Source organism: Ursus arctos, unplaced genomic scaffold (genome assembly GCF_023065955.2).
Source record: "Ursus arctos isolate Adak ecotype North America unplaced genomic scaffold, UrsArc2.0 scaffold_20, whole genome shotgun sequence".
NCBI classification, from domain to species: domain Eukaryota; kingdom Metazoa; phylum Chordata; class Mammalia; order Carnivora; family Ursidae; genus Ursus; species Ursus arctos.
The window spans coordinates 51,525,902-51,547,101 of NW_026622875.1; the positions used below are offsets into that span (position 1 = coordinate 51,525,902).

The 21,200-nt window shown below is 38.2% G+C and overlaps 1 protein-coding gene across 24 annotated transcripts in view; it reads left to right on the forward strand.

Moving 5' to 3' along the window:
- LRRFIP2 (LRR binding FLII interacting protein 2) overlaps positions 1–21,200 on the forward strand; it is a 105,217-nt gene that overhangs the window by 20,093 nt on the left and 63,924 nt on the right. For 17 of the 24 annotated variants that reach the window (XM_044383289.3, XM_057316060.1, XM_048216287.2 and 14 more), the window contains exons 3-4: positions 17,701–17,787; positions 19,038–19,088. In XM_044383289.3, coding sequence (XP_044239224.1) covers positions 17,701–17,787; positions 19,038–19,088 — 138 coding nt within the window. The remainder of the gene's footprint in view (positions 1–17,700; positions 17,788–19,037; positions 19,089–21,200) is intronic. The other 7 variants (XM_057316058.1, XM_044383294.3, XM_026496710.4 and 4 more) reach the window with 1 other exon arrangement.

A 21,200-nucleotide genomic window follows, 5' to 3' on the forward strand; every position in this document is an offset into this window, starting at 1 on the left:
GGGGAGATATATATAGACTTTGATTCACTGAGCTGGTTTCAGTATGTTTACTGTGAATAAGGTGTTACATCTGGCCTCTAAATACTGTATTAGAATAAAATGTAGTTACCATCTCTATTTGGATATCTGTTGCTCTTATCTAAAATTAATTTTTCATTTTATTTTTTGTGAATTACTTTAGGTAGGTACCTGTAATGTTTAGAAGTTTATAATTAATCTTCAGTATTGAAACTTCAGGTAATTAGAATGTAGAAAATATGATAACTGTATTATAGAAACACTGTGGGCTATACAGTTAACATAATCCAGGAGGTACTGTATAAATGTTGACAAAATAGTCCTTATTTGGTGTCCACCCAGATTCAGTTGTTTTAGCTGGTTTTTGAAATATTGCAGTGGAATTTTTATGTTTAACTTTCAGCTAGTACCAGAGCTTCTGGAGCATTTTTGTTTTGGTTTGTTGACAACTCAGAAGAAAGAAAAAAATGGAAAGGGTTGTCACCTATTGAATCACTGGCAACATTTCCTGTTACATATTGGAAATTTAAGATAACTCCCAGCTGTGATTTCTTAGTGAGGTGCCAACTTTGTTTCAGACTCTGACTCTATCTGCAGCTGCAGACCTGACCATAAATTAATCTGGTACAAGAATTGGTTAGAACATTATTAAATTATATTCTTTTTGTGAGGATTAGTCCCTCACCACTTCCTCTTTGTTATTCTTAGTAAAATAGCTCATTTAGGACTAGTGCTTTTGACATATTATACAGTCTCTTTTTGATCCAGCTCATTGTTACATTTTTCCTCTGGTAAGCTGCTCAGTTAGCTTTTGAATTAGAAGTCAAATTCTGTAGAGGGATGTTTGAAGCAAAATAAAGTTGTCTAAAAACTGTTGACAAGCTTGTGATACTTTAACAAAATCACTTTTAAAAAATCAAGCGAGATATTTTCAGATAAAAGGGTAAAAGATAGTTTAAAATGAAGTGAAAATGAGATACAAGGATCTTAAGTATTTGCTCAAATGAAGCCTTTTGGAAGCCACATAGTGTTATTTTAAAACTGAAACTACTCAAAATGTTTACTTCCCAAATTAGAGGGATTTACCCAGATTTCTATAAGGAGAGAAAATGTTGGCACCTTCTAGGCTTTTTTGTACTGTCACTAAATATTTGAACTCTTTTTTTGGCTCTGTGATGCTTTGTTTGCAAAAGTGGTGCATTCTAAACATTTAACACTTGAGTGCTTTCTATGTGACAAACACTTCTACACATTTAAACTGCATTAATTCATTTAATCTTCACAGAATTCTGAGATTGGTTTTATTATCTCCATTTTAACAAAGAAACCATTGCACAGAAGAGTTAAGTATCTTTCCTAAGGTCACACAGCCAGAAAATAGCAGAGCTTGGGTTCAAACAAATGAAGTCTGGCTCCAAGGTCTGAGCATTTAATTACTTGCTGTGCTGTGCTGTTTCTCAGTATTCTCCAACTCCCCCATCAGTAGTTTGTTTTTTGGTAACTATTCATGATTTTGAAAGTGCTTGTACATCTTGAGTCTCATAATAACCTTGTGAGTTAGGAAGGATAGGTATTATTATTAGCCTTAGTTACAGATGAGGAAACAGACAAAGCTGAGAAATAAATGTGTAAAAGATAACAGAGCTGGGGCTCAAATTCAGCTACGTAAAGCCATTGTTCATTCTCCTATACTATACTGATTCCAGAAGAGGCTGGCTTTGGAGAGTTCTAAGTGTGGCTTTTAATCCTGCCTCTACTAGTTGCTAGTTGAGTAATTTTGTTAAGTAACTACTATGGACTTCAGTTTTCTCATCTGTGAAATGGAAATAATATTGTCTTCCTGTATTACAGGGCTGTTGTAATAATTAAAGGACAAAGCACGTAAACCTTTATCATAATGTTAGATTTGCAGTGGGCTATTTTGTTGCCTAGTAATAAGTCAGAATTGAAAGTGAGACTAGAGGTAAAATAGTCTTTTTTAAAAAAGAAATTTATTAAGATAGGTGTTCTAAAATAAGGTTGATCACCAGACACCCTCAGGGAACTTCTTCAATGTATGGAGTCCCAGGCCTTGCTAAATCAGAGTCTGTGGGAGTTGAGCTCAGAAACCTGTATTTAAGTGCGTGTGCGTGCATGCATGCACACAGACACACACACACTTTTCTTCTTGGGGGATCTTGATGGCCAGTCAGATTTGGGAACCATGAACCAAAATGCAGAGAAGAAAAAAACAAAAACAGCAACAACAACAACAAAAAACAAACCAAAAAACCCGAAAACAAAATACAGAGAAGATTCTATGGTCAGTTTTTTATACCTACAGGTTGTTTTCCTCCCTGTACATTATTATTTTGCTATGAAATAACTTAGTTTAATATAGTTACTAAATCACAAATTATAATAATAAAAGTTATTATTATAAAAGGATGTAAAAGGCCAGTATTTTTAGTTTTTATTTCTGTTTTCAGAGCTCTGAATATGAATATGCCAACTCTTTTTTTTTTTTTTTTAAAGATTTTTTTAATTTATTTATTCGACAGAGATAGAGACAGCCAGTGAGAGAGGGAACACAAGCAGGGGGAGTGGGAGAGGAAGAAGCAGGCTCATAGTGGAGGAGCCTGATGTGGGGCTCGATCCCATAACGCCGGGATCACGCCCTGAGCCGAAGGCAGACGCTTAACCGCTGTGCCACCCAGGCGCCCCTGAATATGCCAACTCTTAATAACCTGGTCAAAAGTCTCAGCTTAACCTTCAATATGAAAGGTCCAGTTTTCATTAAGATTCAAGATTTTTATTTGTATGAGTGCCTAATATGTGATGTAGTAGTTTGAAAACTTTAGAGGAAATAATAGGTTTAGCAGTTTTAATAATTCCTTCATATAGTTCTTGTGATTCTTTTCCTTTAATGTTTTCATATCTCATTCTCAGTTATGCATTCATACATTACATGGTTGACATTTGCAGATTGCCCCTAATCCTTATTTTCTCCTATATGATCATCCCTTTCACAAAAAACACATGCTTGAAATTGGGAAGAAACCAAACAGAACAGAACTCCCTTAATGATTAAAAACGGCAAATAGCTTAATCCTCCCTTTTTAGTTTTTAAATCTCAACAGTTTGTCTTTTCTCACTTCATATTGTTTTTTGAGGTAGACAGGGAATGCCATAAATAAAAATAACCTCTTTTTCCTCCTGGTTACAAAGAAATGTCAGGTTTCTTTGCTCCTCAGTTGGCCCCAAGTCAGGGAACTACAGAGAATGAGAAGGAAAAGAAACAAAAGGCATACACATATTCTGCAAACTGGATAATTTGCATGTAAAATATGGAACTGAGTACATTGTGGTAAACATACATAACATAAAACTTACCCATTTTTAGAAGTGTAGGATTCTATGGCCTTAAGTACATTCACATTGTTGTGCAACCATTATCACTACCCATCTACAGAAGTCTTCGTTTTGTAAGACCTGTGTACATTTTAAAAAGATGTTTGGATGTTTGAAGACTGTTCTGTGAAGTCAGGAATGTGGATGGATTTAGAAGCCCCGTCCCGTCTGTAGTAGGTGTGTTGCTGCTCTGTGAGGGGAGCATGGGCTGTCACAGCTCTTGGAAGAGCTCGGAGGAGCAGTGTCAGAAGGGGTCACCAGCAAGTCCTCTCAGGTTTCAGGACCAATCCACATGGTTTGTTTTTTTTTTCTTGCTCCTTTGGCTTCGATTGTTGCAAAGGTTTGGGGGAAATGCAATTGACTTTAAGTCAAACTTTACTGAAAGCATGGAGTGTATCAAATTGGGAACCTTTAGGCAGCTAGCTCTCCAAAGGAGAAAGATGAGGGTAGCATGGAAGCTACTTATGCCACCTTACTGCAGTTAGTTTGGCAAATATTATGGTGAGCGTTCCCAGGAAAAGAAATTAAGCCTTTTGAAGGGATAGCAGTCTTTTCCAAGGCATCACAGAAGCCTGGAATATTACTGATCTCCTTGTTTTAGAACTGCAAATATGAAGAAAACGTTCCATGTACATCTTTCCAAATGGAAGTTATCAGAATGTTGCTTATTTTTGGATCTTATGATCTGAAAGCCCTTCTAGCTCTAAAATTCTTTGAGTTCCCTTGAGTTCCAGGACCCAAAGAGATTCATGCTCATAATGCACAGTTCTCTTAAATCTAAAGGATCAATGACAAGCATAGAAATTGATCATCTTTTATAGGTGTTGGAGTTTAGCAAATGGACTGTTCAGAGACTTTTGTTGTTGAGCAGAATGTACATGTAGACATATTGGGTGCATACACCTACTTGAAATAAAGAAGAAAGGAAGCTTTTATGACTTTTTGGCATTTGTGGCTGCAAGGACTTTCAGATTTCATTTTTTTAAAAAAAGATTTATTTATTGAGAGCGAAAGTGCATGAGTGGGGGGAGGGGCAGAAGAGAAGGAGAGAGAATCCTCAAGTAGACTGATATCATGTAGCCTGATACATGACCTGAGCCAAAATCAAGAGTTGGACACTTAACTCACTGAGCCACCCAGGCGCCCCCAGATTTTTTAAAATAGCTTTGTTGAAATTTATTTCATCCATTTGAAATGTACAATTCAATGGTTTTGGGTAGTTTATGATATTAATTTTTTAAAAGTTGTGATTATAATATGTATAACAAAATTTGCCATTTTAACTATTTTCAGACTACAATTCAGTGGCATTCATTGCATTTACAATGTTGTGCAACCATCACCACTGTCTATTTCTAAAACCTTTTCATCACCCCAGACAGAAACTGTAACCATTAAGTAATAACTCCCCATCCCCCCCTTCCAGATCTTGGTAACCTTTAATCTACTTTATGTCTCTGTGAATTTGTCTAGTTCTGAATATTCCATGTAAGTGGAATTACACAGTATTTTTCCTTTTGGCTTTTTTCACTTAGCATAATAACTTCAAGATTCATCTATGTTGTAGTATGTATCAGAACTTCATTCCTTCCCCCTTCAAATAACTTCATTCCTTTTTTAAGGCTGAATAATTTTCCACTGTATGTATATGTTACATTTTGTTTATCCATTTATCTGTTGATGGACACTTGGTTGGATTTCATTTTGCTGCCTATGGCAGTAACAGCCATCCCAGGCCTCTAGTAGTGAGAACCAGAAATTTGCAGGTTTTGATTATGTATTAATTAGCAGCCTGAACAGAAGGATATAAAGGCAAGAATTGTGCTTAGTTTAAAAGATACTGTCCAGTGTTATTGTTTTATGGAATGATAACCATGATACCTTGGTAGAACTAATCTCATAGTTACCTCACTATTTTACTTGAGTAATTTATTCATGTTTAGGGCTTGGCAAATTAAGGATAAAAAACTTGGTAAAGATAGCAGCTTTTGAAAATGCAAAGAATTACCATAATCACAATACTTATGGTTGTTAATACCATCTTTCATTTAAGAATAGAGTTTAAAAGGGCACCTGGGTTGCTCAATTGGTTACACATTCGGGTGTTGATCTCAGCTCAGGTCTTGATCTCAGGGTCATGAGTTCAAGTCCTGCATTGGGCTCATGCTGGGTGTGGAGCCCTAAGGGGGAAAAAAAGAAAGAAAAAGGAATAGAGTTAAAAAACTACACAAATTTTGAATGTCATTCATTCAATAAATGTTTTTTGAGCATCTATTCTCTGCAACTACTCTGTCAGATGTGAGGGATAGGCAGTGGACAGGTCTAACATATTCCTTGCCCTCATGGAGCTTAGAATCTATAGGGGGAACTAGACATTAAACAAGGAGTTACAGAAGGACTAGTTGTTCAATTTTCAGCTCCCTTTTTTCTTCAAAATTAATGTCTGCATTTAACATGGTAATTTCTGTCTTGAAAGCTGTGATTGTCAGTGTACGTCACAGTGGCTGTCTTAGAATTGAGGAAATACAGTGATCTATTTATTTACAACTGTGTTAAGTGCTTTGAGTGGACAGTAAATGATTTTATTAAAAAGTGTGTGATGGGGGACTTGACATGTTTGGGGGCTTTGGGAAGGCTTCCCTGAGGAGGTGCCCTTTCAGCTGATTTCTGAAGGATGAATGGAATTATTGAGGGGAAAGAATTGTCAGATGAGGAAAAGAGCTTTCCAGTCAGAGGGAAGAATGTGTTACAAGCTTTTGAGTCTGAAAGAGTATGGAGAATTCGAGGAATAGCAACAACAGCTAACATGTACTGATTACTGAGCTCATATTACATACCAGTCACTGTCCTAAGTTCTTTATTTTATCAACTATGAATGCAGGGCATGGAGAAGTGAAGTAACTTGCCCAAGGTCACGTAGCTAGAAAGGTAAGGCTGAAATTTGTGCTTAGGCTCCTATGCTTGTAAACTGTTGTGCCTTCTATGAGATCACTGTTAACACTAACATGCACAGCAAGGAGGAGGGTAGCCAGGAGCCAGATCATATAAGCCAGTGGTTCTCAACCAAGGGTGATTTTGTTCCCCACAGGACATTTGGCAATGTGTGGAGATATTTTTGTCTGTCATAACAGGAGGAGGGGTGCGCTCCTGGTGTTTGTGGGTAGGGACCAGGGCTGCTCATACACATCCTACACTGCACAGGACAGCTCCCCACAACAAAGAATTACCTGGCCCAAATAGTCAGTAGTTGGGAACTCTGTTACAGGTTCTAGACCGTATTTAGGAATTGGTCTGTGTCCTAAGAGCAATGGAAAAACATTGAAGGGTTTTGGGCAGGGGTATGACATGATCAGATCTGTGCCTTAAACGGATGACTTCAGTGCAGATTGGAGATTATAACAGAAAGGACATTAGTGGATTCGAGGAGATGAGTTGTGAGACTTGCAGAGGCAGTGGGGGCCCGGCCCAGAGGGACAGCAGTGGGGATGGTGGGAGATGGTTGGGACGGAGATGTAAGTAGTCGATGCTCAGGGAGTGTCTGTGTTTAGAGAGGGGAAAGTTTGGATTGTGCTTCTGGGTGGTGGTAGGGGACATTTGAGTGGGGAGGAATCTTGAAGAGGGAGGATCACGGACTTAGTTTTATGTGTTGTGTGTTTAACATGCCTGTGAGGCATCTAAGTCGAGACTGAAGAGGCAGTTTGCGGATGTGGATCAAGAAATCCAAGGAGAGGTCTGGGCTGTAGATAAACATTGAGACCTGTGAGCATGTAGAAGGTAATTGAAATTGTGAATGTGGATGAAATTTGTCTAGGGAGGAAGTGTAGAGTTGAAAATAATCACTCCTCAGGCTGAATCCTAAGGCATTCCAGGATTTCAAGGTCAAGTCTTGAGTCTTAATTCTGACACTTTTTTGGTCATCCTTTTGTGCTTGGTTCAGATTGTTCTGTGCAAATCAGATTTGTCTGGAAAGCTAACTCCACAGGAGGCATAATTACTCTTATTTAAAATGCTTTTGAGTGTTCTCAATGGTGGTACACAAAAATTTATAAAAAATTATGAAATGTAAATTAATTTTTTAGAGTTATGAAGAGTGATTTTTAAAAATTTCGCCCCAGTTAAAATTCTCCCCCTTTGTGCTTACGTCTTTATTAGACATATCCTTTGAAAGAGCAAATCTAAGTTGTTGTTTTTAGTCATTTAGAATTCCTTCCAGTGGCATTAGTGTATGAATTTAGTCAATTCCCATTTCGTGCAGACTTTTCTCCATTTTTCCCCCATTCACCCCTGGAACTAAGTCAGAGCTCTGGCTCTGTGATGGCCAGTTTCACTCTCTCTCACTTTTCCTTGATTTGTTCCTCTAGCCAGAATTAACAAGACTGAGTTTTATGTCTTGGGGCGCCTGGGTAGTTCAGTCATTAAGCGTTTGCCTTTGGCGCTGGGCGTGATCCCAGGGTTCTGGGATCAAGCCCGGCATCGGGCTCCCTGCTCTGCTGGGAGCCTGCTTCTTCATATCCCCCTCCCCCTGCTTGTGTTCCCTCTCTTGCTGGCTGTCTCTCTGTCTCTCTCTCTCTCTCTGTCTCTGTCAAACAAACAAACAAACAAATAAATAAATAAAACCTTAAAAAAAGAAAAAAGACTGAGTTTTATGTCCGTGTGATTGAAGAATATTTGGTATAGCATTCAGTTGTCATAATCTTCACCATTCCTGTGACTTAGAGGAATTTGGAGAAAAAAATTCAAATAGCACAGTATCAGTAACCTAAATGTGAAGACATTATTGGCAATACCCTTTTTCTTCCCCCAAAGTATTTCTATGAGAACTATGATTCACATTTTCTCCTTTGGTTAGATGTCCCTGCAGATCCAGAATTTCAATTCTCCTTAGCTGTCTATTTATTAGGTTGTATTCTGATCTGAGTAATATAGTCTATAATCTTAAATTTCCTCTCTCATTCCAAAAGAATATTTTGCTATCAAAAGGTCTCTGAGTAAAAGGAAGATACAGTTGTTTGACATCATGACATCAGAAGAAAAGGGCTTAAAATCCCTAGATTTTTATCTAATACAAATAGGTGTTTGTACTCAGAAAAATTTATATAGTTGGTTTTCAACTACGAAAAGCTTTTTAAAAAGTAGTCAATCATAATTATATTGTAAGATCTAATTAAGAAAAATGGCACCTGAGATTTTTACTAAAGGGAAGTTGCTAAGAAATTGAGTAATGGTTTTGTTAGTCTGGAAACCATAGCAACACAATAAATATTATGTCTCTTAATTTGTCTTTCAGGGTTCTTTTGGCATGAGTGTCATGGAAAAATAAACAAAATTAAACACAGTAAACTCTGAGTCTTAGCTACCTGAATTAGTCATTTTCCTTGAATGTTTCACTTTGTAGAATTTTGTATTACACATTTATTGAAATTAAAACATAGCCTGTAAAGATACAGATTATTTTTTGTATTTCTTACACCAGTTGCATGGGTTTTATATTATAGGTATACATGCAAGCTGGCAGCTCTGCACTTGGCTTGACTAAGTGCATTTCTGTCATATTACGGAATTTTTAAAAATATTTTTTTAAGATTGATTTATTTTAGAGAGAGGGAGAGCCAGCGCATGCAAGTGAATGGGGAGAGGGGCAAAAGGAGAGGGAGGTAGATTCTCAAGCAGACTCCTCGCTGAGTGTGGAGCTGACATGGGGCTAGATCCCAGGACCCTGAGATCATGACCTGAGCCGAAATCAAACGAGTCAGCAGCTTAACCTACTGATCCACCCAGGCACCCCTCAATTATGAAATTTTAATTTGGCTCTCTTGAAAAGTGTTACCTGATTACAGTAGGACAGAATTTTATTATTTTTTTATTTTTTTATTTTTTTAAAGATTTTATTTATTTATTTGACAGAGATAGAGACAGCCAGCAAGAGAGGAAACACAAGCAGGGGGAGTGGGAGAGGAAAAAGCAGGCTCCCAGTGGAAGAGCCTGACGTGGGGCTCGATCCCAGAATGCTGGGATCACGCCCTGAGCCGAAGGCAGATGCTTAACGACTGAGCCACCCAGGCGCCCCAAGGACAGAATTTTAAAGCTAGAGGTTCCCCTTCTTTTAAAGTCATTCGAGTGTGTGTTTTCATGTACTTCTCTTTGAAAATATTAAGTGCAGGAAGGTTTTGATAATAGTATAACTACTCATGAGTCTACCGCCCAACATTAACTGATATCAGGGTTTTGTGATAATTGCTTCAGGTTAAAAAAGATAAGAAAGGAAGAAAGAAGACATTATAAATGAATTTTAGGGCCCTATTTTCACTTCCTAGGCCTCTCTTTCCACCGCCCTATACCCAACAGTGAACAACTATAATAAAATCACAAGATTTCCTTCCTGTCTGTATTATAAAAGTTCGAATACATATCTCCACAAATAGTATTGTTTTATGGGTTTTTGTGTATTGTTTTCTAAGTGCTCAATAGGCGTGCGGGTGTGAAACAAGTAGAACCATGTGGGAAGCTGCCAGAATAATGGCTCAGTATGGCTGGAGAGAGATTGGGTAGTGGGAGGAGATGATGCTGGAGAGACTGTAGGGCCAGTCATGAAGGGATTTGTGTGCTGAGGAGTTTAAATCTGATTTTGGAAACTGTGGAGGAGCCATTTAAGAGTAAAAGATTTTTCAGGTTTGACTCGTAGTATCATTGCTTTAGCCACCATATGGAGAATGACTGGTAGGAGGCAGAAAACTAGCTGGGATGCTGCTCTAGCCATCTTGGCAAGAGGTGCCAAGAGCCTAAATTAAGGCAGTAATAGTGAGAATGGAGAGGAAAGTTTGGATGGAAAGAATAGTAAAGAGAGAGAATCTTGAAGGGAGCTATGTAGTTGAGGTTTGGTTACTGAAAATGTGGGCGGAGGGTAATAAAAGAGGAGCCTATGATGATTCTTATCTCAGTTTTTGGATAACTGGACAGCTACCAAGGAATATAAAGAGGAAGAGGAAGTTGCAGGGAAAGATTATAAATTCAATTTGTGATACATTGAGTCTGAGGTTCCAGTGGGACAGCCTCAGTGGTTAATAGCCAGTTGGATCAGGACTGTGGGAGAAAAGTCTGAGTTGGACATAAAGATTTGCAGATAATCAGTATCACAGTGGGGGTGGGGGAGGGTGGGAGAGCGTAGAGTGAAAAGGGAGATCAAGCCCCAAAACTTTGGAGCTTATGATAAATTCTGAGAAAGAGAGGTTGGAGAGTTAGGAGTAAAACTGGGAGATTAGTATTGCAGAAAGCCAAGAGATGAGAATTTTAAGAAGGAGTTGAGTGGTCAGGGAAGTTGGAAGTCCAGAAAGGACAAATGAGGTAAGAATAGAAAAATCCTATTGGGTTTGGTAGTTAGAGGTCATTAGTGGCTTGCTAGGAGCAATTTCAGTAAAATGATTTGGGCAGAAGCCAGAATGCAGTCACATGGAGAGAGCAGGAAGTGAGGAGGAGGTGTAAGAAAAGTTGACTATGAAAAGAAGACAAGGCAGAATCGATCCAGGATGGGATTGTTTGTTTTTATTTGTTTTTGAAAGATGAGAGGGAGTCTGAACCTATATAATGAGAAGAACAAGGCAATAGAGGAGAGAGTGAAGATGGAGAAGAGAGATCACATAGTTGAAGCAAGATCCCTGGGGAAGATGGATTTCACATCGTAGCCTGGGGGGTGTGTGTGTGTGTGTGAGAGAGAGAGAGAGAGAGAGAAGGAGAAAGAGAGAGAAAGAGAGGAGGGATATGCTTATATATGTTTTATATTTATATTAAGTTATATGACTTATCATTCTCTTGCCTTTGAATCTTAGGGTGATGGATTAAAACTTTTTTTTTTTTTTGAGCCCAGTGTGGGATTTGAATTTACAACCCTGAGATGAGATCGAGTTGGATGCTTAACTGACTGAACCACCCAGGCACCCCTAAAACTATTTTTTTTTAAATTAACATAACCTTTTTTTCCTTCAAATAACAGTCCTAAATGAAATCTGACTTGTGAATTTTATTCCAAGGAAACAGTGAGCACTGTGCAGTGGATCGGATGGATCTTACCTTACTTGCAGACCCACCGGACAGATGGAAGATTTATAATAGGATTTTTTTTTGAAGATTTTATTTATTATTTATTTGAGAGAGAGTGAGAGTATAAGTGGGGGGGGGAGGGGCAGAGGGAGAAGTAGACTCCCCGCTGAATGGGGTGCCTAATGCAGGGCTCCATCCTAGGACGCTGGGATCATGACCTGAGCGGAAGGCAGACACTCAACCCACTGAGCCACCCAAGTGCCCCAGCAGGATTGGTTTCAGTTGAGTTTCTTATTTGGAATGCCACTGGTAGCCACTGTGAGTTTATTTTAGCCTGTTCTTCTATGTTTATTTTACTTAAAGAGTAACAGAATCCAAATTTGTGTAAGGGTGCTTTTGGGCATTGGACACCACAAGATACATTATGGCTAATCATATATTATTTTACCTCACTTGTTCCTTGGTGTTTCAGGCAGAGTCATTCAGCAGTGTGTAGTGTGGAATAGCAAGGGAGGAGGAGAGTGAGAATGGAGAAAGTGAGGTTAGAATTAGGAAATGAAGTATTCTAGCTGAAAGTGTTAAGAGCCTGCTTGGAAGAGGGGGAGTCTGTTGGAATGGAAATCAAAGGTGGTTGGAAATGGAAAATCAAGGGATATTGTAAAGGAATATTTGGTTAGGAAGTATGAGGCCCTGAGACCTTGGGTCCTGAATAAGTGTGACAAGATTTCCATTTCTGGAGATTGGAAAATAGGGAAGCAGAGCCTATTTCCTAGAAGATGAGGTCTTTACGGTCTATGTTTGATGTTTTAAAGAACTGCTAAACTGTTTGGAATAGTGGCTATACCATTTTATCTTTCTAGTGTGTAAGGGTTCTGATTTCTCCACATCTTTGCCAACATTAGTTATTTTCTGTTTAAATTTTTTTTTTTATTTTAGCCATCTTAATGGGTGCGAAGTATCTCACTGTGGTTTTGATTTGCCTTTCCCTAATGGCTAATGTGTTGAGTATCTTTTTATGTGCTTATTGGCCATTTGTATATCTTCTTTACAGAAATGTCTGTTCAAATCCTTTACACATATTAAAATGGAATGATTTATATTTTTTATTGCATCTCATCCTCTTTTTCTCTTTTTTCTTCTCTTTTCTTTTTCCTTTTTTCTCTTCTCTTTTCTTTTCTTTTTTTCTTTTCTCATGTTTTTATTTAAATTCCAGCTTCCTCGATGTGGCTTCTTCTCTTCCTCTAGTTGTGCAGTTTGTTCTGTCAGTTCTCAGGTCCATTTTATGGGTATTCAGAATGATTTGATAGTTATCCAGTTGTGTTCTAGGGACGGGTAAGCATAGGGTCCATATGCTGCCATCTTAGCTCACAAAGTCATTTTTTCTTCTTAAATTCCGGAAGAACATAATACAAAATCCTGATGGTAAAGGAAAAGTCCGTAATGTAGAAGTACTCAAACCATATGTGGTTAGTTCTCAGCTTTTCCTAGAAGTTCTTTCTGGATAATTTTAAAAATGGTTTTATTTGAGAGAGAGAGAGCAAGCGTGAGCAGGGGAGGGGCAGAGGGAGAGGAAGAGAGAATCTTTAGCAGGCTCCAACCCCAGTGTGGAGCTGGTTACAGGGCTCAATCTCACAACTCTGAGATCACGACCTTAGTCAAAATCAAGAGTCAGATGCTTAACCCACTGAGCCACCCAGGCGGCCCCCCCAAAGTTCTTTTTCTTGTAAGGTTATTTGGGGGGGTAGAGAGTGCATGTGTGTGGGTGCACATGCAAGTGGTGGGAGGGGTAGAGGGACAGAATCTTCAAGCAGACTTACCCTGAGTGGGGAACCCGATGGGGGGGCTTGATCCCAGGACCCTGAGATCATGACCTGAGCTGAAACCAAGAGTCCGATGCCCACTGACTGAGCCACCCAGGCGCCCTTAGAAGTTCTTTCTTAGTGATCACTGTATGATTCCTAATTATTAGTTGAGTTATAAAGTGAACAGCCTACAAATTTAAAAGGTTTCTGAATTAATACAACCTAAGGCAGTTTGTTCCAGGGGTGGTCAAGTCCCATGATTTTTGCTATCATTTTATTTTTCCATTTGCCCCAGGCAATTAGTGGGAAATGGATTTAATTCTATCCAAATATATCTTTACTTTTTGTGTTGTCATTTTCACTGTTCTAAGGAGAATACATTTCTATACTTAGGTGATTGCATATTTCCTTTAATCAGTCTTATTGTACCTAATATTTGAAAGCATAATGATGAGAAAAATTTTTAGAAATCTAGTCCATTGACCTACTTGATTTCACAGGTAACTTCTGAACCTGAATTTCCAGTTCCTAAATTCTCCTATTAACTTTATTTTAGAAGTTAAAAGTTTGAGTCATATCAGCTTAAAGACTCTACAAGTACTTAAATGAATTAGGCTCCTGAATAACTCTGATTTCATGTTTTATGCTGACTTTAACTTTTTTTGTGTTAAAATACATAACATAATTTACCGTTTTAATCATCTTAAAGTATACAATTCAGTGGGATTGAGTACATTTACACTGTTGTGCAGCGAGCACTATTCTCCATCTTCAAAACTTTGTCATCATTCTGTACTGAAACTGCGTACCCATTAGATAAAAATTCCCCATTTCTCCCTTCCTTCCAGCTCCTCGGAACCACTGTTCAACTTCCTGTGCCCATGCCGTTTGATTATTCTAGGTACCTCAAATACGTAGAATCATACAATATTTGTACTTTTGCGTCTGGCTTGTTTGACTTAACATTATGTCTTCAAGATTCAGCTATGTTTTAGCATGTGTCAGAATTTCCTTCCTTCCTGGAATCATATTCCACTGTACAGATATAACATATTTTGTTTATTAATCCATTGATGGACATTGGGTTGTTTCTACTTTTGGCCATTATGGGTAAGGCTGCTTTGAACATTGGCATACAGATATCTGTTTGAGTCTCTGCTTTCAGTTCTTTTGTGTATGTACCCAGAAGTGGAATTATCAGATCAAATGGTGATTCTATGTGTAACTTTTTTTTTTGCCAACTTTGTTTTAAACTTAGTTAATTTTTTGTGATCCTTTATTCTTTTTTTTTTATTTTATTTTATTTATTTATTCGACAGAGATAGAGACAGCCAGCGAGAGAGGGAACACAAGCAGGGGGAGTGGGAGAGGAAGAAGCAGGCTCATAGTGGAAGAGCCTGATGTGGGGCTCGATCCTAGAACGCCGGGATCACGCCCTGAGCTGAAGGCAGACGCTTAACCGCTGTGCCACCCAGGCGCCCCTGTGATCCTTTATTCTTATATCCCGTTTATTTTATATCTGTGACTATGTGTAAAATGAATGTAGAAATCATGCAGTTGTATTCTGAGGGGAAAATGCTGGTGTTATACCTAGAAGTATGCTTTATGTACCTATAATTTATCTACTTAAAAATACATTGGTACCGGTATAGAATACATGTTTTGTCTACTGGATTGGAATCATCTTTTGCTTTTTGCTACTCCTACTCTCAGTACTGCTTCAAGCATCTGGTAGCAATGTGTAGAAAAATACTAAGATAAAGTACTTTTAAATCCTCTTTACCTTTTTTTAAAGCTTGTTTAGTGGCCTTCTTCAGTACCATCTCCAAGGGAGGCATATCTGAGTTTGGATAAAGTTGGCTAAGGAACAAAGAGAAGGGCTTTTTTGTGACTCTGAAGCCCATGTTCTGTTACACAGCAGCCAGGTTCCCTTTCCTTTTGTTGTGAAAGAAATCTTATCAGAGAGTAGATTTCAATTATCTATAATTTAGGTTTGCTGAGAGAAAAATGGTGAGCCATTTTAGCATAGAATGTATAGAATTGGCCATCGATCTTGGAAGGATGAAATGGGCATTCTCGGTAAATTTCTAAAGAAGGCTACAAGTACAAAGCTAGTAACATGGAAATGACAGTCCCTACGCATTGCCATGGCTTTGCTGAAATTTAAAAAAAAAAAAGTTTGAAAACTTTCCCCAGAAAAATGATACTTTGTAATTTAAAAATATATTTGCTATCTGCTCAACTTAGCCTTGAAGTATTTTTCTATAAAATACAAACTCTAGTAAGAAAGTGGTGTCTACCCAAAGTCAGGGGGTAAAGAAGGTAGGAATAGCTTTTTTAAAAGATAGAGGCCAATGACAAATTCATGTGAGAAGATTAATTGCTCTGGTCATGTTCTTGTTAGAGCTTGAGGTTGGAAGATACGCATTTAGAGTTTGTGCTACTAGGAGGCCATCTAGGCAGACTGGGGAAGTGCCAAAATTGGGGTAGTTGAATAAGTGTTAACTCTTAAGGTGTCTCCTCTTCTTAGAAGCCTGCCAAGACCTTGCCAGGGAAAACGAATTGCTCTCTCCTGCATGCTCCTTCCCTTAGCGTTGTGTCTCCACTTCCCTCAACTAGATTGAGGACTTCTTTGGGGCAGAGATGTCATCATATCTTACACTGTATTTTCAGCACCAAACATAATTGCTTCCACACAGTAGATCTTTTTATTTTATTTTATTTTATTTTATTTTATTTTATTTTATTATTTTTTTTATTTTTAAAGATTTTATTTATTTATTTGACAGATAGAGAGACAGCCAGAGAGAGAGGGAACACAAGCAGGGGGAGTGGGAGGGGAAGAAGTAGGCTCACAGTGGAGGAGCCTGATGCGGGGCTCGATCCCATAACGCCGGGATCATGCCCTGAGCCGAAGGCAGACACTTAATGACTGAGCCACCCAGGTGCCCTGCGTAGACCTTTTTAAACATTGGCGGAGTCTCTTAATGTGAGACTTGCGCACAAATGTAACACCACAGGAGAACAGCTATTGTAGTTATCACGGGGCCATCTGAATCAGAGTTAGGATGTGGCCAAGAACAGAGGAAACCACTGCAAGATAGAAATCACTGAGGAGATTTTTAAGTTTCATGTGGTACATCAAGCTGTTTCCTTGTCTCAATTCCTCGATGCTTTGATCCTTGGCCTGAAATTCTTTTATTTAGCAGACATCAATTGAGACATGGAAGTTGTGGGGGTGACAGAAGTGTGTAATTTTATTTGTTTTGTATTTCTTAATATTGTATTAAAGAGTGCATATGTGAGTGGGCACAGGGAGGGGCAGAGGGAGAGGGAGAGAGAGAATCTTAAGCAGACTCTGTGCTGAGCGTGGAGCCCAGTGGAGGGAGGTGGCCTGCAGCTGTTCATTTGGTGCAAGTCCTGGGAAATAAGGGTGACATATGACTGGGAGGAACCTTATTTCTGGTTGTGTTTTTCTTCTCTCTTCTCTTGTATTTGTGCTAGTCTGTGAAATTTTGCTTTAACCAGAAGTAATGGGGAGCCAGTGGAGGGTTTTACACCGCTTAATGATAAGTCAGAAACGTGTTTTGAAAGACAGATTGGAAATCCTGTAACATTGTAGACGGGAATTATAGGGCAGCTTCTGGAGGCAAGTAGATGGATTTGAAGGCAGTTGCAGTTGTAGTGTTCAAGCAAGAGATGAAGAGTTCCTGTTGTATGATTTCACTGATATGAAATTTCCATAATGGGCAAATTCTTAGAGACAGAAAGTAGAATTAGTGGTTTCCAGGAGCTAAGAGGAGGGGGAACGAGACGTGCCTCCTAATGGGCATGGGCTTTCTTTTTGGGGCGAGGAACATATCCTGGAATTAGATGGTAGTGGTAGTTGTGCAATCCTTGTGACTGTAGTACTGAAAACCACCGAACTGTCTAGTTGTAAGTGGTGTATTTGATGGTATGTGATTTGCATACTAGTTTAAAAGGAGAGAGATATGAAGAGTTCCTGAAACAGAAACAGCATAATGGCCGAATGGGGGTGAGAGAAACCCAGCAGTAGAGAATTGGCAGTACATTGAGACTGGATATTGGCAATGTCCAAAATGAAATAGAGGCTGGTTCTGAAGTTTCTAATTTGTATGATTGAATTGATAGGGAAAGAAATTTTGGAAAACGAGTTTGCGGAGACATAATGAATTGTGTGAAATGTTTTGAATGTGGAATCAAGGCAAGCAGTTAAAAATAAAGGCCCAGATTTCAGGAGAGACTCTGGGCTAGAACAAAGAAGTGACTGTACAGGAGCTGACTGAGGCAGTGACACAGCTGAGCTAGAGGGTATCTTGTCTGCCCACCTGCTATGGACGGTTATGTCCCATCTGCTCCTTAGCCTCGCAGCTGGTGTGCAGGTTGTTGTTGTTGTTGTTCGTAAATAAAGCTGCATCTTTATATTACATTTCAGGCAGAGGCAAGGCTGGCGGCAAAACGGGCTGCCCGGGCAGAAGCACGAGATATACGCATGAGAGAACTGGAGCGACAACAAAAAGAGGTAATCTGGGGGGGTGATCCTAATTTTGTGCTAGTCTCCAATAAATTAATACTTGGCTGGTTTCCTTCTGAGATAAATCTGGCTCCTGTTGAAACACCGGGAATAGTATAACCTGATGTGTATATTTTAACAAGCCATTTTATGTCAGCAAATTAAATACAATATTTGCTTTAAATAATAGCAAACACATAAATAGCTCTTACTGTGTACATTGTAGCAAGTTGTTACAGTGTGATAAGTGCTTTACTTATATTAGCTAAAGTTAGCTTAGAGATGATGAAGTTATTTACTATACTGTCTTAGAGTTTAGGTTAATTATATTATGATATCTACATACTAGAACACTGTGAAGTCATTCAGCCTTAAAGTTTTTAAGCATATTTAATAATGGAGGAAGACATTCATGCAAAAAAATTAAAAAAAAAACCAATTGTAAGACTGACTGGTAGGACTCCCATTGTGTGTTACAAAAACTAGTATTATATATAGGGACAAAAACTACTTAGAAAGAAATGATTACTATCAATACTTTGGTTTGTCAATGGTGGAATTGATTAGTTTTGTTTTTTTCTTAATGCTTTTCTATAGTTCATAAATTTCAGTACATTTTTATTGTCAGAAAAGCAAAAAATAAAATAGGCTTATAGAAATTGGGCAGCTTTAATATGAAACAAATACTCTTTTTAACTCTTTCCTTCTGACATCAATCTGACTCCGAAAATTCACATAAAAATTATTTCTGATGCCATATGGGTATGAAGGGGAGAAAGCCTGCAGGATATTGTTAATAGCATTAAACACTTTATTTTGATGTTGGTGGTGGACTTCTGCTAATGTGTTAAAGAGAAGTGTATAGATCTTATTTACAGCTCAAAAAGTAAACCAAAAAACCGTTGATACTTATGTTGCAATTTTTGTTTTTGACCTCATATATAGTTTCAAATATTGAATGCAATTCTTGGCTTAAAATGAAAATGTTGCAATGCATTGTCTTTTATGCTCCTAAAATTATAGTAAAATTATAAGGAGATTGTTGCTAAGTTTAAGTTCCATTTCCTCTAAACTGCAGAGAGCCATATATCTCTTCATTGTTCGACATATTTAGCTTAGTGATTCTGTATTTTGAATGTATAACTTATGTTGAGCTAATGATCATTGCTCTTCAGGGCAAATGTATAGGATTAATCTAAGACTTTTCAGATCATGCAGTATGTTGGAAACTTCAGTTGATGAAACTTTTGCATTTGTAGCACTCTCATTATTCCTTTGATCGGAAATGGGGACAGATTCAGAAGTGGCTGGTAGGCCGGGATTGCCTGCCTTGCATGTTGTGATCAGTTGCTGAAATTATGCAATCTTGAAGTAGAATATTGACTAATAGTTTGCCAAGTAGGATTGTTTGGCATGTTTGAACCTAAAGGTCAGAGAGTGTCTCTTCTGTCTGTAGTGGACCAAATGTGTACTTGGAGTCCATCCATTTTCTCTTGTAGTCTACAGCCTCACACTTGTGTCATGAATGCTCTTGACCAAGAAAGATTGAGTAAATGGATGTGTTTTCTTTCTCTGAGTTTGTTCTTGTCTCCCTCAAATTTGTCCCCCTCTCCTTTCCCTCTCCTTCACTCCCTCCTCTGCCCCTCTTTCACTCTCCCCTCCTCCTTTCTCTCTTTTTTAAAAAAGCTAGGCAGAAATGTCCTCGTTGAGAGATGACCCAAGTCATTCTTTAATTTTCTGTGAAACTTACTCTTATGTTTTCACTTCTCTCAGTTCCTTTTCGAATCTTCTACCACCACTCCCTAATTTTTAGCTATAAGACCAAATCATGAACCGGTAAAATATTAGTTATGGGGAGTCATTCCTAAATTTGAACTTTTTTCAGTATCGGTAATTCCCCAGCTGTCTCCTGTTGCAGAGGTTCTTCATCCATGTGAATAGGCTTGGGAGGTGGAGCAGGAAGCCTTAAAATCTCATGCAGACTTTTGAATATATGTGTATTTTTAAGTGAAATGCCCCACAGGTGTTATTAACATCATATTCTCAAGGGAGTCTGTGATCCCTAAAGGCTTAGGAACCACTAATTGCTGTTAAACAAGAAATTTTTATAAGCAAATTCCTTCTGTAGCAGCATTTTGAAGTACAACCAGAATTAAAATATTTATGACTGTAAAAAAATATGACTGTATTGACCTACAGATTTAAAACTTTATCATACTTCTTATTGTGATATTTTAGAAAGGAGAGAAAGATGATGTTTGGTTACTTATAATTAAGTGATTCCTCACGAATGTGTTTGTTACTTTGGAGTAGAATCCGTCCTTTCTTGTTACTAAAGCTAGCCTAATTGGTTTTATTTAAAGTGTCTTCTGCATGAAACTGGGTTATCTTACTGTTGATGCATTGAGAACATATTGTGTGAATAAAAGAAATCACTTTTGCTTGCAAATTTTCCATGGAAATATTAATTTTTAAAAATTGTATATTATAGTTCTAAAATTAAATTGCCTGAGAGTTTATTATCACAGGGCATACCAAAACATTAAATAAGAAGAAAAGCCTATATTAAAAGTCTCATATTTGATTCTTATATTCCAAGGCTGTGAAGATAAAAACATATTTTTTTATCTCTGAAATGTGTGCAGTTCAAGAAGTGAGTGTACTAGATTTTCATGGAAGGGGGAACATTTTGGGTTCAGAGGCTTAGAATGTAGATGATGACTAACTCAAGTCCTGAGTGATAGCTCGGACTCACAGAGAACATGGGTGGGGTTTAGTTTCAGGTGGGAATAATTATCACTTAACCCCTTCTGACACTTGCTTTTACTCTTTTCAAACTAATTTTTCCTTTCACTTCTCAGCTTATCTGTCTCTCTGGCTGCATTCTGTGAGCCTATAGTAGAAGTTGGCATGTTATAGTCACAATATAAGATATAAAGAATAATAAATTTATAATAAAATAATGCATATACAAATAATAGGATTGTCAGTTATTAGAAGGAAAAATCTACCCATGTTAAAAATTGCTCCTGATTTTCACACTTTCTGGGTGTCGGGTTAGGATGTTGGGATGTGAACAGGAAAAGCCAGGGCATGAGGCTCAGGAATGAAGCTAACAATGAGCTTGCTCTGTATGCCAGCGCTGTGCTATTGCTTTTTATACAGGTCTCCATTTCACACAGTAAGAGAGGTACCCACCATCTCCGTTTTGCAGATAAGGTGATGAAAGATTGGTGAAGTCAACGACTTGCTCAGTCATTGGCAGAGCGAGAATTCAGAGGTCGGAGAGCTCGCCACACCTGCTAGTGGGTTGGAAGGGGAAAGGACCAAGATGAAAGGGCCTACGTCTTTGTCGGCCTCCAGATAGTCCTAGTGAGGCCAGTGTTTCTGTTTTTAAACTGAGTGTCTCCATCAGCAGCATG